Source organism: Rhinichthys klamathensis, unplaced genomic scaffold (assembly GCF_029890125.1).
Source record: "Rhinichthys klamathensis goyatoka isolate OS25496 unplaced genomic scaffold, OSU_Roscu_1.1 h1tg000334l_1, whole genome shotgun sequence".
Classification (NCBI taxonomy): domain Eukaryota; kingdom Metazoa; phylum Chordata; class Actinopteri; order Cypriniformes; family Leuciscidae; genus Rhinichthys; species Rhinichthys klamathensis.
In genome coordinates, this window is record NW_026606849.1 from 997,501 (window position 1) to 1,016,774 (window position 19,274).

Below are 19,274 nucleotides of genomic sequence, written 5' to 3' on the forward strand. Positions count from 1 at the left end.
ACACCTAGGATGGCTTGAGGGAGAGCAAATCATGGGCTAATTTTATTTTTGGCTGAACTATCCCTTTAACCAGAGGACCATTCTTGGTCAAACAGATTCACATAGTTTGTTGACCAACTTGAGTAGATGTTCCGGTGAAACCGTGACTAAAACCAGCATTAACCAGCCTGGATCATGTTGAGTTTGGTCTGGTGGTATTTTCAGCAGGGAACTGTCAATATTTAATATAACGTTTATTTAATTATACATAAGTATAAATTATGCGTAAATTATTAATATACATTTTAAATGATTATGATTCTCCAGTGCGGAGGAATGTGATGCAGCTCAGCGCGGAGGAGAAGCGCGCGTTCGTGAACGCGCTGGACCGGGCCAAGCGCGCGCCCCACCCGGACCTCGTGATCGCGACCCGCCGGTACCCCGAGATCTTCGGACCAGACAACAACACAGTTCAGTTCGAGAACATCAGCATCTATAACCTGTTCGTGTGGTCCCACTATTACTCGGTCAGCAAGACGTTCCTCGGGCCCGCGCAGGGCAGCTTCGGCGGGGTGGACTTCAGTCACGAGGGGCCCGGGTTCGTCACGTGGCACCGGTACCATTTACTGCAGCTCGAGCGGGACATGCAGGTACACTACTGTTGATTATGGTGTAACGAGACCAGGGGCGGATTAACCATTAGGGCAACTGGTCACTTGCCCAGGGGCCCACGACATCTAAGGGGCCCTGCGCACCGTCAAATATTATGTTAGATCACGTTATAAACGCAGTCCTCACTTTCCTAATTATATGCATATTTTTGCAACCCATTCGATCAAAATATAATGTTAAATCGCGTCAAAAACAGCGTCTGTATTCCTGCGCAGTGAGCGAGAGCGAGCTATCATGTCGACTCGCGTCGCGTGACTTGACGCTCTGAAATTTGAAGTGATGGAGAAGCAGTTGCCTACGGTTGCCTAACATAAAGGTCTCGACTGTTTAGCGTTATATTTTGCCAACGAAGTCAAATTGAAACTGTGATATTGCTTCGTGCCGTTATAAAACAGCAAAAGACTTTAAGTAGCCTATAGGCATTCTGTTTGTGCTGCGTGATTTAAATAGAAGTGCGCACTTTGCTCACGCGATCAGCATGGTGATCTGGTGTTTTCTCCAAAATGAAAGCTCAAGGGTTTATTTCTGGCAATTAAAGAAATTAGGACAAAAGTATTGTACTTTTCCTATACTGTGTAATGTAATGCAAAATACTTTTAGGCTACATTTATAGGAGGTATATGATTTTACGTCATAGGAATAATTATATAAATCATTATTATAATAATTGTTTGGCATCCTAAAACACCAGTGATAATGTAATGCAGACTGAGACTCTATATCATAACTAAAAAGATGTTTGAGCCCTCTTTAATGTCCAGGTACAAGTCAATGCTTTTTCTTTGTTCAATGTGCACAGTTCATGGGTTAAAGCCGGTTGAAGCTCTTAATTGTGAGCTCTCAAAGTGCACCAGATTGATGCATTTAACCTTAAAATGTACAAAATTTTCTTGCGGGGGAGCATGCCCCCGAACCCCCCTAGAGGGATAGAGTTCCACCCAACATAGTTTTATAAAATACTATGGGAAACACAGATCATTTATGAAGTAATATGTACAACAAAGTTCCTTTTAAGTCAGTAATACAGTTAATGCCAAATTAAAATGTCCTTGGACAAACTACATTTGGCCTGCCTAAGGGGGGGCCTACCAGACATTGTGCCCAGGGCCCTCTGAATTCTTAATCCGGCCCTGAACGAGACCCTCATGTCACGATTCGATACGTATCACGATACTGAACTCACGATACGATATTATTGTGATACTCCAAGACATATGATAAAAGGTTAACAAAAAATGTACTGTTGATTAAAATGCTAACTTTGATATTACATTGTGGGTTTAAATGAATAGGTTTGGACTTGGTGCTGAAACCCAAGGACAATGGTGACACCAGAATAAAAATATTCATGATTCTGAAGCTGAAAATACAGAATTATTTTAGACGAATATGCTTGCACTCTGTCACTGACTAGATATATTTGCATTGCATTATTATTATACATTATAATCAACATTATGTATAGTAGTTTAATGTAGTACTGACACTAAAACTCTGAAATAAATTAATTAACACACAGTAATTTTTATTTTGGGGGAACTATCCACGATACATATTGTCACTATCCACAATACATATTGTTGCATTTTTGTATTGCGATATATTGTGGCACGATATATTGTTACACCCCTACAGTTGATCATTTGCGTCATCTGAAACATTTTAATATTGTGTTGCGTAGACAATTTCATGAGGAACTATTCAATTGGGTGGTAAAGTGGAAAAGGCTTAAGAAAAAATAATAAAAACAAACAAAGTGTAAAAGTGTGATTAAAATAAAAATATGATTTATTAATATATTAAATAGATCAAAATAAATAAATAAATAAAATGTTTGATTAATATATATATATATATATATATATATATATATATATATATATATATATATATATATATATATATATTAAAAACATTAACTAAATAAATAAATAAATAACACATTTAACAGGAAAAAAATACTTTTAGAAATTTTAGATTTAGATTTTTTCAGTGCATAAGTTTGTTTATAAAAGAGAGATGCTTTTTAAGTTTTAGGACGGGGACAATATTTGGGGCTCCATGTGGTCTATATTGAAAAGCCCTGATCTAAGCTGTGTTCCAAAGATCCTTCTTTACACACTTCCAGCTGAAATCCTGTTTGTGCTGGAATTCCCCTTTTGATCTGTTGCAAATCTGATTCCAGTGTTTATTTGACAAATAATCTAATGATCTGTGATTGTTGATCGATACTCCAGATACTCATGATCCGTGAACCGTTATAAGTGATTATAATCAGAGTAATGGAAAGGAACACACAGATTCACCCTTGATGCGCGGAACATGTGATTAAGCGTGTGATTAAGCGTTTAACAAAGTCTCACACAAAGACTCGTTTGTCTCAGAGCCGGAGCCTCACAGCGCTTCATCACTGAAGGTTCAACTCAGAGCCGGCCGAGCCACTAAGCGACCGTTGCAATTGCAAAGGGCCCCGTGGCCAGCAGAGGGCCCCCTAGAGTCACTGCTAGCTAGTGGGGGGGGGGGGAAATCGCACAACAAAAGTAACATAAAATAAATAAATAAAAAGAAATGGACCTACAGCGCTCTTTATCAGGCATCATGATAAGCACAGAGTTGTTATTTATTTAGTTCTGTATTATGGCAAATCAACCGGGAGCTCCCCGCGAAGGCGCGCGCGCGTCTTGATCCCGACTGCCCCTATGATGTCACTCGTTGTCACTTGGTCTTTGGTCAGTCAGTTAGCGACTCCGACGAATCGACGATGTCTGACAATAAACGAAAATATCTTTCTGGCCAAGAAAAACGACAAAAAAGAGCCTGGAAGAAGAGAAGCAAGAAGATAAAGGTACGTAAGCCTGTAGGCTTAATTTTCCGATTTCTGCAATATGGATAATCTGCACTAAAAGTCTTATTTTAACATTAGCCTAAATCGTGCTTGTATTAATTTTCTACAGTTGTTTAACTTACATGCTAATAACATGCTGCATAAAATTGGTTTAGTATTAGGCCTATACCATTTGCTGTGGTGTTACTGTTAAAGCATTTAACAGAACAATATAAACCCAGTTTGGATAAAGGGCTAACATTAGTGTACTCCTTATGTCCCCTTAGGAGCACTATTAAAGTAACGTTATATGCTGCCAGTAAGCAAAGCTCCAGCTGTTGGTGAGTATAAAGGGGCAGTAAAATGATAACCTTCTGCATTTTAAAAATTAAGTCTAACTTTATGTATAATTATTTTCTTTATTTGGATTGGATTTTAATAGTTATATTGAAATGTTACCTTATTCTTAATATTGTTACTATTGATCTTCTTTGTGGTGTTTTAGATGTTATTGTTAATTTTGTTTATTTGAAAAATCTATTTATTATTTTATATAATATTATATTTAAATGTTATTCTATTTGCTCTATTTAATTTAAATTTTATATATATTTTATATATATATAATAAAATATATATTTTTTTATAAAATATATATTTTAAATATATATATAAAATATATATGTGCTGTATATATATATATATGTGCTGTAGTTTGCGACTCTTAAACTCTGGTGTCAATAAAAATGTATCTTTGTTCAGTGATAATCCCTTTATGTCTTTTTATTCAGTAAGTTAATCAGTGTGTGTGTGTGTGTGTCTTGCACTGCCATTCAGCTCAGTGGTATCATAATTTTCCTGTTAGACATCAAACATAGTATATACATAATATATATATAGTATAATAGTATATTATATAATATAAATATAGTATGGCATAGTTATAAGGTAGTCATTGCTTTTCTTTAGGCCTTAAAACGGTCAAAGGGGCCTCCAACCAAATTTTGCTTAGGGCCCCCAAAGGTCTAGGGCCGGCTCTGGTTCAACTGTCAAATTATCCTAGTTTTTGAGGACTAGAACGAGATGTCATTGTGCTACGGGTTTCTCTCAGATAATTACTGTGATCTGACGGGTTTCTCTCAGATAATTACTGTGATCTGACGGGTTTCTCTCAGATAATTACTGTGATCTGACGGGTTTCTCTCAGATAATTACTGTGATCTAATTACTGTGATCTGACGGGTTTCTCTCAGATAATTACTGTGATCTGACGGGTTTCTCTCAGATAATTACTGTGATCTGACGGGTTTCTCTCAGATAATTACTGTGATCTGACGGGTTTCTCTCAGATAATTACTGTGATCTGACGGGTTTCTCTCAGATAATTACTGTGATCTGACGGGTTTCTCTCAGATAATTACTGTGATCTGAGGGGTTTCTCTCAGATAATTACTGTGATCTGACGGGTTTCTCTCAGATAATTACTGTGATCTGAGGGGTTTCTCTCAGATAATTACTGTGATCTGACGGGTTTCTCTCAGATAATTACTGTGATCTGACGGGTTTCTCTCAGATAATTACTGTGATCTGACGGGTTTCTCTCAGATAATTACTGTGACCTGACGGGTTTCTCTCAGATAATTACTGTGAGCTGACGGGTTTCTCTCAGATAATTACTGTGACCTGACGGGTTTCTCTCAGATAATTACTGTTATCCGACGGGTTTCTCTCAGATTATTACTGTGATCTGGCGGGTTTCTCTCAGATTATTACTGTGATCTGACGGGTTTCTCTCAGATAATTACTGTGATCTGAAGGGTTTCTCTCAGATAATTACTGTGATCTGACGGGTTTCTCTCAGATAATTACTGTGATCTGACGGGTTTCTCTCAGATAATTACTGTGATCTGACGGGTTTCTCTCAGATAATTACTGTGACCTGACGGGTTTCTCTCAGATAATTACTGTGATCTGACGGGTTTCTCTCAGATAATTACTGTTATCCGACGAGTTTCTCTCAGATAATTACTGTGATCTGACGGGTTTCTCTCAGATAATTACTGTGATCTGACGAGTTTCTCTCAGATAATTACTGTGATCTGACGGGTTTCTCTCAGATAATTACTGTGATCTGACGGGTTTCTCTCAGATAATTACTGTGATCTGACGGGTTTCTCTCAGATAATTACTGTGATCTGACGGGTTTCTCTCAGATAATTACTGTGATCTGAGGGGTTTCTCTCAGATAATTACTGTGATCTGACGGGTTTCTCTCAGATAATTACTGTGATCTGACGGGTTTCTCTCAGATAATTACTGTGATCTGACGGGTTTCTCTCAGATAATTACTGTGACCTGACGGGTTTCTCTCAGATAATTACTGTGAGCTGACGGGTTTCTCTCAGATAATTACTGTGACCTGACGGGTTTCTCTCAGATAATTACTGTTATCCGACGGGTTTCTCTCAGATTATTACTGTGATCTGGCGGGTTTCTCTCAGATTATTACTGTGATCTGACGGGTTTCTCTCAGATAATTACTGTGATCTGAAGGGTTTCTCTCAGATAATTACTGTGATCTGACGGGTTTCTCTCAGATAATTACTGTGATCTGACGGGTTTCTCTCAGATAATTACTGTGATCTGACGGGTTTCTCTCAGATAATTACTGTGACCTGACGGGTTTCTCTCAGATAATTACTGTGATCTGACGGGTTTCTCTCAGATAATTACTGTTATCCGACGAGTTTCTCTCAGATAATTACTGTGATCTGACGGGTTTCTCTCAGATAATTACTGTGATCTGACGGGTTTCTCTCAGATAATTACTGTGATCTGACGAGTTTCTCTCAGATAATTACTGTGATCTGACGGGTTTCTCTCAGATAATTACTGTGACCTGACGGGTTTCTCTCAGATAATTACTGTGACCTGACGGGTTTCTCTCAGATAATTACTGTGATCTGACGGGTTTCTCTCAGATAATTACTGTGACCTGACGGGTTTCTCTCAGATAATTACTGTGATCTGACGGGTTTCTCTCAGATAATTACTGTGACCTGACGGGTTTCTCTCAGATAATTACTGTGATCTGACGGGTTTCTCTCAGATAATTACTGTGACCTGACGGGTTTCTCTTAGCCTGGTTAAAACCAGACCATTCTCAGTTGTAACTGAGTTAGGGTCTGGCAAAGCTTCATAGACAAATCATTTCCAAAGGGGCGTCACCAACGGACGTAGCTCAAATGCATCTGGGCGCAATTGGATAGACCTAAAACCAATCAGAGCGATGAAGAAGATGACGTATGCAGAGCGACGTTGGTTCGTCTGTTATAGAACAACTTGCTGACACTGATTAGCTACTTTTGCCTGGACCCGATGACAATGCAGTGCTGAAGTATCCACTATCCTCTCCCTATGGAGGATCCCTTTCCCACTCTACAGATAAAGCGTTGTGAATTCCGGCTCGCGTACCCCGAAGTGATAAAATAAAACAAAATTCTGTATCAAAATTTTTAGGCAAGAAAAGTAGTTTGTTTAGGCTGGGTTGTATGAATTACAAACCTGCGCACATATTTTAAAAAGCACATAACTATAGAATTCTGAATGAGCATGTGAACGCCGTCTGCGTTAATCACAGGTTCGCGTTTAAAGTCTGATCATTTCGACGGAGGTGAATCAATCAAAGTTAACTTTAGCTGGAAGTAACATTATTCAAGAACCGCTATAACGCCAAAACAATCTGTTACCTTAAATGATATGTTTATCTCTGTAAAGCTGCTTTGAAACAATCCATTGTTAAAAGCGCTATATAAATGAAGATGACTTGACTTGACTTGACTTGCTCTACGTTTATTTAAAATTAACAGCAAGACAACTGGAAGTGAATGTGCTTTCCATTAAATAAATCACACACCGTAAACAAAACCTTAATAAAAAAAACTTTGCAATTTAGACGCGCAAACTGGGTGCCGGTGCTGTGAGACGTACGGCTCGGGCAGATTCGGCTTGAAGTCGTTCATCCTCGGATGCTGCGCCGCGCGCGCTGTTACAAAAAACCCGTGCACACAGCCAAGCGAAATGGGGTCTTGCCGGTCTTGCGCACCGAACGCGTCATTTTTGCCCTGTGCACCTTCGCGCTCGTGCGGACGAGTCGAGTTAAACAAGGCTTTACTCCGTGTCAGCGCGCGCTCTGACCGGTAAAGGGGGACAGACCTCTCCCGAATCATCTCCAGCAGTAGCAGCCTCCGATCGCACCACTAACTCCGCCTCCGTTTCCCTTGTAAGCTGATATTAGTATTTAAACATTCTCTATGATAAATGTTTGTGAAAAATATATTGTAATAACATGGTTTTGGCGGTTATAGAGTTCTAATGACGGTGTTCAACTATAACCGTCACACATAGTTCCACGGCGCCATCGATCTTTGTAAATGTACAAAATCTGCTTCACTGTCGCTGTGCTATCGTCATCGTGTAAAGCCCGCCCCAACGTTTCTGATTGGTGCCCTGATTTCTGCTGACTGGAAATGGGTTTCAATGAGCTCTTTGCCAGACTAACTTTCAGAGCAAATCTAAATTTGCCGGAAGTTGTCTGGGTTTTCCCAGGCTAGGTTTCTCTCAGATAATTACTGTAATCTGACGGGTTTCTCTCAGGACATGTTGGGAGACCCGAGCTTCGCGCTGCCATACTGGAACTTCGCGATCGGCGGGAGTGTGTGTGACGTCTGCACTGATGATCTGATGGGCGCGCGCAGCTCCTTCGACATCAACTCCATCAGCTCCAACTCCATCTTCTCACGCTGGAGGGTCGTGTGTGAGAGCGTGGAGGAGTACGACACATTGGGGACCATCTGCAACAGTGAGATCCCATCACCAGGATCATAACTATAACCATAACTATACAAGCGTTCAAACCAGGAACCATAACTATAACCATAACTATACTAGCGTTCAAACCAGGAACCATAACTATAACCATAACTATACTAGCGTTCAAACCAGGAACCATAACTATAACCATAACTATAAAAGCGTTCAAACCAGGAACTATAACTATAACCATAACTATACAAGCGTTCAAACCAGGAACCATAACTATAACCATAACTATACTAGCGTTCAAACCAGGAACCATAACTATAACCATAACTATACAAGCGTTCAAACCAGGAACCATAACTATAACCATAACTATTCAAGCGTTCAAACCAGGAACCATAACTATAACCATAACTATACTAGCGTTCAAACCAGGAACCATAACTATAACCATAACTATACTAGCGTTCAAACCAGGAACCATAACTATAACCATAACTATACTAGCGTTCAAACCAGGAACCAGAACTATAACCATAACTATACTAGCGTTCAAACCAGGAACTATAACTATTACCATAACTATACTAGCGTTCAAACCAGGAACCATAACTATAATCATAACTATACAAGCGTTCAAACAAGGAACCATAACTATAACCATAACTATACTACCGTTCAAACCAGGAACCATAACTATATAACCATAACTATGCAAGCGTTCAAACCAGGAACCATAACTATAACCATAACTATACAAGCGTTCAAACCAGGAACCATAACTATAACCATAACTATACTAGCGTTCAAACCAGGAACCATAACTATAACCATAACTATACAAGCGTTCAAACCAGGAACCATAACTATAACCATAACTATTCAAGCGTTCAAACCAGGAACCATAACTATAACCATAACTATACTAGCGTTCAAACCAGGAACCATAACTATAACCATAACTATACTAGCGTTCAAACCAGGAACCATAGCTATAACCATAACTATACAAGCGTTCAAACCAGGAACCATAGCTATAACCATAACTATACTAGCGTTCAAACCAGGAACCATAGCTATAACCATAACTATACAAGCGTTCAAACCAGGAACCATAACTATAACCATAACTATACTACCGTTCAAACCAGGAACCATAGCTATAACCATAACTATACAAGCGTTCAAACCAGGAACCATAACTATAACCATAACTATACTAGCGTTCAAACCAGGAACCATAACTATATAACCATAACAATACAAGCGTTCAAACCAGGAACCATAACTATAACCATAACTATACAAGCGTTCAAACCAGGAACCATAGCTATAACCATAACTATACTACCGTTCAAACCAGGAACCATAACTATATAACCATAACTATACAAGCGTTCAAACCAGGAACCATAACTATAACCATAACTATACAAGCGTTCAAACCAGGAACCATAGCTAAAACCATAACTATACAAGCGTTCAAACCAGGAACCATAACTATAACCATAACTATACTAGCGTTCAAACCAGGAACCATAGCTATAACCATAACTATACAAGCGTTCAAACCAGGAACCATAACCATAACTATACTACCGTTCAAACCAGGAACCATAACCATAACTATACTAGCGTTCAAACCAGGAACCATAGCTATAACCATAACTATACTACCGTTCAAACCAGGAACCATAGCTATAACCATAACTATACTAGCGTTCAAACCAGGAACCATAGCTATAACCATAACTATACTAGTGTTCAAACCAGGAACCATAACTATAACCATAACTATACTAGCGTTCAAACCAGGAACCATAACTATAACCATAACTATACAAGCGTTCAAACCAGGAACCATAACTATAACCATAACTATACTACCGTTCAAACCAGGAACCATAGCTATAACCATAACTATACTACCGTTCAAACCAGGAACCATAACTATAACCATAACTATACTAGCGTTCAAACCAGGAACCATAACTATAACCATAACTATAAAAGCGTTCAAACCAGGAACTATAACTATAACCATAACTATACTAGCGTTCAAACCAGGAACCATAACTATAACCATAACTATACAAGCGTTCAAACCAGGAACCATAACTATAACCATAACTATACTACCGTTCAAACCAGGAACCATAGCTATAACCATAACTATACTACCGTTCAAACCAGGAACCATAACTATAACCATAACTATACTAGCGTTCAAACCAGGAACCATAACTATAACCATAACTATACAAGCGTTCAAACCAGGAACCATAACTATAACCATAACTATACTACCGTTCAAACCAGGAACCATAGCTATAACCATAACTATACTACCGTTCAAACCAGGAACCATAACTATAACCATAACTATACTACCGTTCAAACCAGGAACCATAGCTATAACCATAACTATACTACCGTTCAAACCAGGAACCATAACTATATAACCATAACTATACAAGCGTTCAAACCAGGAACCATAACTATAACCATAACTATACAAGCGTTCAAACCAGGAACCATAGCTAAAACCATAACTATACAAGCGTTCAAACCAGGAACCATAACTATAACCATAACTATACTAGCGTTCAAACCAGGAACCATAGCTATAACCATAACTATACAAGCGTTCAAACCAGGAACCATAACCATAACTATACTACCGTTCAAACCAGGAACCATAGCTATAACCATAACTATACTACCGTTCAAACCAGGAACCATAGCTATAACCATAACTATACTAGCGTTCAAACCAGGAACCATAGCTATAACCATAACTATACTAGCGTTCAAACCAGGAACCATAACTATAACCATAACTATACTAGCGTTCAAACCAGGAACCATAACTATAACCATAACTATACAAGCGTTCAAACCAGGAACCATAACTATAACCATAACTATACTACCGTTCAAACCAGGAACCATAGCTATAACCATAACTATACTACCGTTCAAACCAGGAACCATAGCTATAACCATAACTATATCAGCATTCACATCAGCGTTCTGTTTATTCTGCAGTTTTGTCGCCCGTCTCTTTAAATGCTCGAGCTCTTAAAGCAGGATGGATTCTTATTGGCTGTCAGTGTTTTTATCATTCATCGATCTAATAGTGTTTCCAATGATATCATTATAGTTGGGGGTAAATAATCATTTGTATTTAGAATGATTTTTAGAGCGATATCTTTATCTTTAGTGTGAACGAGCCTTTAGAGCTGTTACTGTAAGATTCTTCAGGATATATATGAATTTTTTCCTAAATGTTTGAATTAAATTAAATTGTTTTTGTCTGTTTTCCAGCACAGGCTACAGGCAAAATTAGTTTTTATCTCCACTTCAGCAGCACTTATTTACAACAAAACTTACAGTTTGATTCATATCTATATTCTGAAGGATTTTACTGAGGGGTTTGTTCATATCTCATTCAGCCTGATTTATATAACATTTTACTCCTAAAAATGCGGTGAAAATATATATTTTCTGTCTGTTGACAGTATTTTCTGATTTATGAAGTGATAAAAAGAGAAATCCAAAATCTCCTCTATAAAAACCTTTAACTCTAATATGTCAACAAAATTAAACTTTTTGAATCTGAATATTGAATCTGGTTTTATCCAGTGTTTAGATTTATGTGCTGGAAATGTATTCAAATTAGTGCATATTTGCATATTTAAACATAACATTTCAAGTGTAACACAAAGTCTTAATGTACTGTGGCTGAAGTCTTGCCTTGAAACATTAGAACAAAAATTCAAGAAAGATTACAAATGCAAACAGTTTTTTTTATTACAAATTCTGCACAATACGACCAACAACATTTATTTCATATTTACTTTAATCATAAACCTCACTATTTTGAGTGAATTTTAAGGATATATCATGTATGTGAAGCGTATGTGAAAGATTAATATTGTTATTGTTATCAGTATTATTAACATCAGGCTGATTATTATTATCATTATTAATATTATTAGTAGTATTATTGTTATTATTATTATAATTATTTTTATTACTATTTTGTAAGTAATAATATTATCATTATCATCATCATCAATATTATTATTATTATTATTGTTTATGAATATATTTTTTTAAAATGTGTTTATTAATATTAATATTATTATCATTTTTTATTTATTTCTATTATTTTTATGAAGTAATATTGCTATGATCATTGTTATTGTTCTGTGAGGTTCGGAGAGCAGTCCGATCCGCAGGAACCCTGCCGGTAACGTTGCGCGGCCGATGGTGCAGCGGCTGCCGGAGCCTCAGGATGTGGCGTCGTGTTTAGAGCTCAACGCCTTCGACTCGCCACCCTTCTACTCCACCTCGTCTGACAGCTTCAGGAACAGCATTGAGGGTGAGTTACACGCAGTGAACTCTAGTTAACTCTAGTTGACTCTAGTTGACTCTAGTGAACTCTAGTTGACTCTAGTGAACTAGTGAACTCTAGTTGACTCTAGTGAACTAGTGAACTCTAGTTGACTCTAGTGAACTAGTGAACTCTAGTTGACTCTAGTGAACTCTAGTTGACTCTAGTGAACTAGTGAACTCACATTGACTCTAGTCAACTCTATTTGACTCTAGTCAACTCTAGTTGAGTCTAGTGAACTCTAGTTGAGTCTAGTGAACTCTAGTTGACTCTAGTGAATTTTATTGAACTCTAGTTGACTCTAGTGAACTCAAGTTGACGCTAGTGAACTCTACTTGACTCTAGTGAACTCTAGTCCATCTCCAGTGTGTGTGTGTTGAAGTGTTGTCTTGTTAGAGTACAGCGCTCCTGAGGGGAACTATGACCCCGCGGTGCGCAGTCTGCATAATCTGAACTCTAGTGAACTCTAGTGAACTGAGGTGTGGTGTTGTCTTGTTAGGGTACAGCGCTCCTGAGGGGAACTTTGACCCTGCGGTGCGCAGTCTGCATAACCTGAACTCTAGTTAACTCTAGTGAACTGAGGTGTGGTGTTGTCTTGTTAGGGTACAGCACTCCTGAGGGGAACTATGACCCTGCGGTGCGCAGTCTGCATAACCTGAACTCTAGTGAACTGAGGTGTGGTGTTGTCTTGTTAGGGTACAGTGCTCCTGAGGGGAACTATGACCCCGCGGTGCGCAGTCTGCATAATCTGAACTCTAGTGAACTCTAGTGAACTGAGGTGTGGTGTTGTCTTGTTAGGGTACAGCGCTCCTGAGGGGAACTATGACCCTGCGGTGCGCAGTCTGCATGACCTGAACTCTAGTGAACTGAGGTGTGGTGTTGTCTTGTTAGGGTACAGTGCTCTTGAGGGGAACTATGACCCTGCGGTGCGCAGTCTGCATAACCTTAACTCTAGTGAACTGAGGTGTGGTGTTGTCTTGTTAAGGTACAGCGCTCCTGAGGGGAACTATGACCCCGCGGTGCGCAGTCTGCATAACCTGAACTCTAGTGAACTGTGGTATGGTGTTGTCTTGTTAGGGTACAGTGCTCCTGAGGGGAACTATGACCCTGCGGTGCGCAGTCTGCATAACCTGAACTCTAGTGAACTCTAGTGAACTGAGGTGTGGTGTTGTCTTGTTAGGGTAGAGTGCTCTTGAGGGGAACTATGACCCCCGCGGTGCGCAGTCTGCATAATCTGAACTCTAGTTAACTCTAGTGAACTGAGGTGTGGTGTTGTCTTGTTAGGGTACAGCGCTCCTGAGGGGAACTATGACCCCGCGGTGCACAGTCTGCATAAGCTGAACTCTAGTGAACTGAGGTGTGGTGTTGTCTTGTTAGGGTACAGTGCTCCTGAGGGGAACTATGACCCTGCGGTGCGCAGTCTGCATAACCTGAACTCTAGTGAACTGAGGTGTGGTGTTGTCTTGTTAGGGTACAGCGCTCCTGAGGGGAACTATGACCCTGCGGTGCGCAGTCTGCATAACCTGAACTCTAGTGAACTGAGGTGTGGTGTTGTCTTGTTAGGGTACAGCGCTCCTGAGGGGAACTATGACCCTGCGGTGCGCAGTCTGCATAACCTGAACTCTAGTGAACTGAGGTGTGGTGTTGTCTTGTTAAGGTACAGTGTTACTGAGGGGAACTATGACCCCGCGGTGCGCAGTCTGCATAATCTGAACTCTAGTGAACTCTAGTGAACTGAGGTGTGGTGTTGTCTTGTTTGGGTACAGCGCTCCTGAGGGGAACTATGACCCCGCGGTGCGCAGTCTGCATAACCTTAACTCTAGTGAACTGAGGTGTGGTGTTGTCTTGTTAAGGTACAGCGCTCCTGAGGGGAACTATGACCCCGCGGTGCGCAGTCTGCATAACCTGAACTCTAGTGAACTGTGGTATGGTGTTGTCTTGTTAGGGTACAGTGCTCCTGAGGGGAACTATGACCCTGCGGTGCGCAGTCTGCATAACCTGAACTCTAGTGAACTCTAGTGAACTGAGGTGTGGTGTTGTCTTGTTAGGGTACAGTGCTCCTGAGGGGAACTATGACCCTGCGGTGCGCAGTCTGCATAACCTGAACTCTAGTGAACTGAGGTGTGGTGTTGTCTTGTTAGGGTACAGCGCTCCTGAGGGGAACTATGACCCTGCGGTGCGCAGTCTGCATAACCTGAACTCTAGTGAACTGAGGTGTGGTGTTGTCTTGTTAGGGTACAGCGCTCCTGAGGGGAACTATGACCCTGCGGTGCGCAGTCTGCATAATCTGAACTCTAGTGAACTCTAGTGAACTGAGGTGTGGTGTTGTCTTGTTTGGGTACAGCGCTCCTGAGGGGAACTATGACCCCGCGGTGCGCAGTCTGCATAACCTGAACTCTAGTGAACTGAGGTGTGGTGTTGTCTTGTTAAGGTACAGCGCTCCTGAGGGGAACTATGACCCCGCGGTGCGCAGTCTGCATAACCTGAACTCTAGAGAACTGTGGTGTGGTGTTGTCTTGTTAGGGTACAGTGCTCCTGAGGGGAACTATGACCCCGCGGTGCGCAGTCTGCATAACCTGAACTCTAGTGAACTCTAGTGAACTGAGGTGTGGTGTTGTCTTGTTAGGGTACAGTGCTCCTGAGGGGAACTATGACCCTGCGGTGCGCAGTCTGCATAACCTGAACTCTAGTGAACTGTGGTGTGGTGTTGTCTTGTTAGGGTACAGTGCTCCTGAGGGGAACTATGACCCCGCGGTGCGCAGTCTGCATAACCTGAACTCTAGTGAACTCTAGTGAACTGAGGTGTGGTGTTGTCTTGTTAGGGTACAGTGCTCCTGAGGGGAACTATGACCCTGCGGTGCGCAGTCTGCATAACCTGAACTCTAGTGAACTCTAGTGAACTGAGGTGTGGTGTTGTCTTGTTAGGGTACAGCGCTCCTGAGGGGAACTTTGACCCTGCGGTGCGCAGTCTGCATAACCTGAACTCTAGTGAACTCTAGTGAACTGAGGTGTGGTGTTGTCTTGTTAAGGTACAGCGCTCCTGAGGGGAACTATGACCCTGCGGTGCGCAGTCTGCATAACCTGAACTCTAGTGAACTGAGGTGTGGTGTTGTCTTGTTAGGGTACAGTGCTCCTGAGGGGAACTATGACCCTGCGGTGCGCAGTCTGCATAACCTGAACTCTAGTGAACTCTAGTGAACTGTGGTGTGGTGTTGTCTTGTTAGGGTACAGCGCTCCTGAGGGGAACTTTGACCCTGCGGTGCGCAGTCTGCATAACCTGAACTCTAGTGAACTCTAGTGAACTGAGGTGTGGTGTTGTCTTGTTAGGGTACAGTGCTCCTGAGGGGAACTATGACCCCGCGGTGCGCAGTCTGCATAACCTGAACTCTAGTGAACTGAGGTGTGGTGTTGTCTTGTTAGGGTACAGCGCTCCTGAGGGGAACTTTGACCCTGCGGTGCGCAGTCTGCATTACCTGAACTCTAGTGAACTCTAGTGAACTGAGGTGTGGTGTTGTCTTGTTAGGGTACAGTGCTCCTGAGGGGAACTATGACCCTGCGGTGCACAGTCTGCATAACCTGAACTCTAGTGAACTCTAGTGAACTGAGGTGTGGTGTTGTCTTGTTAGGGTACAGTGCTCCTGAGGGGAACTATGACCCTGTGGTGCGCAGTCTACATAACCTGAACTCTAGTGAACTGAGGTGTGATGTTGTCTTGTTAGGGTACAGTGCTCCTGAGGGGAACTATGACCCCGCGGTGCGCAGTCTGCATAATCTGAACTCTAGTGAACTGAGGTGTGGTGTTGTCTTGTTAGGGTACAGCGCTCCTGAGGGGAACTTTGACCCTGCGGTGCGCAGTCTGCATAACCTGAACTCTAGTGAACTGAGATGTGGTGTTGTCTTGTTAGGGTACAGCGCTCCTGAGGGGAACTATGACCCTGCGGTGCGCAGTCTGCATAACCTGAACTCTAGTGAACTGAGGTGTGGTGTTGTCTTGTTAGGGTACAGTGCTCCTGAGGGGAACTATGACCCCGCGGTGTGCAGTCTGCATAATCTGAACTCTAGTGAACTTTAGTGAACTGAGGTGTGGTGTTGTCTTGTTAGGGTACAGTGCTCCTGAGGGGAACTATGACCCTGTGGTGCGCAGTCTACATTACCTGAACTCTAGTGAACTGAGGTGTGATGTTGTCTTGTTAGGGTACAGTGCTCCTGAGGGGAACTATGACCCCGCGGTGCGCAGTCTGCATAATCTGAACTCTAGTGAACTGAGGTGTGGTGTTGTCTTGTTAGGGTACAGCACTCCTGAGGGGAACTATGACCCTGCGGTGCGCAGTCTGCATAACCTGAACTCTAGTGAACTGAGATGTGGTGTTGTCTTGTTAGGGTACAGCGCTCCTGAGGGGAACTATGACCCTGCGGTGCGCAGTCTGCATAACCTGAACTCTAGTGAACTGAGGTGTGGTGTTGTCTTGTTAGGGTACAGCGCTCCTGAGGGGAACTATGACCCCGCGGTGCGCAGTCTGCATAACCTGAACTCTAGTGAACTGAGGTGTGGTGTTGTCTTGTTAGGGTACAGCGCTCCTGAGGGGAACTATGACCCTGCGGTGGGCAGTCTGCATAACCTGAACTCTAGTGAACTGAGATGTGGTGTTGTCTTGTTAGGGTACAGCGCTCCTGAGGGGAACTATGACCCTGCGGTGCGCAGTCTGCATAACCTGAACTCTAGTGAACTGAGGTGTGGTGTTGTCTTGTTAGGGTACAGTGCTCCTGAGGGGAACTATGACCCTGCGGTGCGCAGTCTGCATAACCTGAACTCTAGTGAACTGAGGTGTGGTGTTGTCTTGTTAGGGTACAGTGCTCCTGAGGGGAACTATGACCCTGCGGTGCGCAGTCTGCATAATCTGAACTCTAGTGAACTCTAGTGAACTGAGGTGTGGTGTTGTCTTGTTAGGGTACAGTGCTCCTGAGGGGAACTATGACCCCGCGGTGCGCAGTCTGCATAATCTGAACTCTAGTGAACTCTAGTGAATTGAGGTGTGGTGTTGTCTTGTTAGGGTACAGCGCTCCTGAGGGGAACTTTGACCCTGCGGTGCACAGTCTGCATAACCTGAACTCTAGTGAACTTTAGTGAACTGAGGTGTGGTGTTGTCTTGTTAGGGTACAGCGCTCCTGAGGGGAACTATGACCCTGCGGTGCACAGTCTGCATAACCTGAACTCTAGTGAACTGAGGTGTGGTGTTGTCTTGTTAGGGTACAGCGCTCCTGAGGGGAACTATGACCCTGCGGTGCGCAGTCTGCATAACCTGGCTCATCTGTTCCTGAACGGGACGGGTGGTCAGACTCATCTCTCGCCCAACGACCCCATGTTCCTGCTGCTGCACACCTTCACTGACGCCATCTTCGATGAGTGGCTGCGCAGACACAGTCCAGGTGAGGCCCTCCGTCACTGTCAGTCACGGAGTATCGGCTGGAGGTTAACGTGTGTGTGTGTGTGTTCCTCCAGACGCCTCCGTCTATCCGCTGGAAAACACCCCCATCGGCCACAACAGGGAGTTTAACATGGTGCCCTTCTGGCCGCCGGTGACCAACGCAGAGATGTTCCTCACAGCGCCGGAAAACCTGGGATACTCCTATGAGATCGAGTGGCCAGGTCAGCTTCATTATTATTATTATTATTTATGATCATCATTATTATTATTGTTTATGATTATTATTATTTTTTATATGATGATGATTATTAATATTATTTATGATCAGTCAACTCTAGTCAACTCTAGTACACTTTAGTTGACTCGTAAACTTTGGTGAACAAGTGAACTCTATTTGACTCTAGTGAACTTTTGTGAACTCAAGTTGACTAGTGATCTTTAGTAAACTTTAATGAACTCAAGTAAACTTTTGTGAACTCTAGGTAACTCTAGTGAACTTAAATGAACTCTAGTTGACCAGTAAGCTTTAGTGAACTCTAGTTAACTCGTAAACTTTGGTAAACTCTAGTTGACTCCAGTGAACTAGATGACTCTAGTGAACTTTAGTTGACTCTAGTGAACTCTAATCAACTTTAGTGAACTTTAGTGAACTGTAGTGAACTCTAGTCAACACTGAAGTCTAAAATGCTGTTAATGTGTGATTGTCTCATATTTTCAGCTCGTCCTCTCACACTGACCCAGATCATCACCGTAACCGTGGTTGCCGCCCTCATCGCTGTGGCGATTATTTTCACCGCCACCACGTGTGTCATCAGGTCGCGCTCCTATAGGACGGAGGGTCGGCAACCGTTGCTTGGAGACCATTATCAGCGCTACGACGACCACAACAAAACACAGTCTGTAGTGTAAACGCTGATAATTTGATCTCAAACAGGTACAAGTCTTTAGTATGACAAACAGAAGATGACACTGAAATAATGTAAAATAATCACGACAACTTCCATTAAATCTATTTACAAAATATCTTTGGACATTATTTAATAGTTTATTGTGAATACTTTAAAGTCTCATACTAATAAGACTAAAATAAACCACTAACAAACTGAAGTGTACCGAGTCTCTGTGGTGTTTCCTCATTGCACCGCTAGATGGC

General features: G+C 41.8%; 1 protein-coding gene across 1 annotated transcript in view; it reads left to right on the forward strand.

The window, feature by feature from the left end:
* Positions 1–19,093, forward strand: part of tyrp1a (tyrosinase-related protein 1a) — a 19,899-nt gene extending 806 nt beyond the window's left edge. The window contains exons 2-7 of the mRNA XM_056272359.1: positions 307–629; positions 8,132–8,336; positions 12,516–12,683; positions 17,943–18,122; positions 18,196–18,342; positions 18,840–19,093. Of these exons, the coding sequence (XP_056128334.1) occupies positions 307–629; positions 8,132–8,336; positions 12,516–12,683; positions 17,943–18,122; positions 18,196–18,342; positions 18,840–19,030 (1,214 nt within the window). The 3' untranslated portion in view covers positions 19,031–19,093. The remainder of the gene's footprint in view (positions 1–306; positions 630–8,131; positions 8,337–12,515; positions 12,684–17,942; positions 18,123–18,195; positions 18,343–18,839) is intronic.
* Positions 19,094–19,274: the final 181 nt, after the last annotated feature.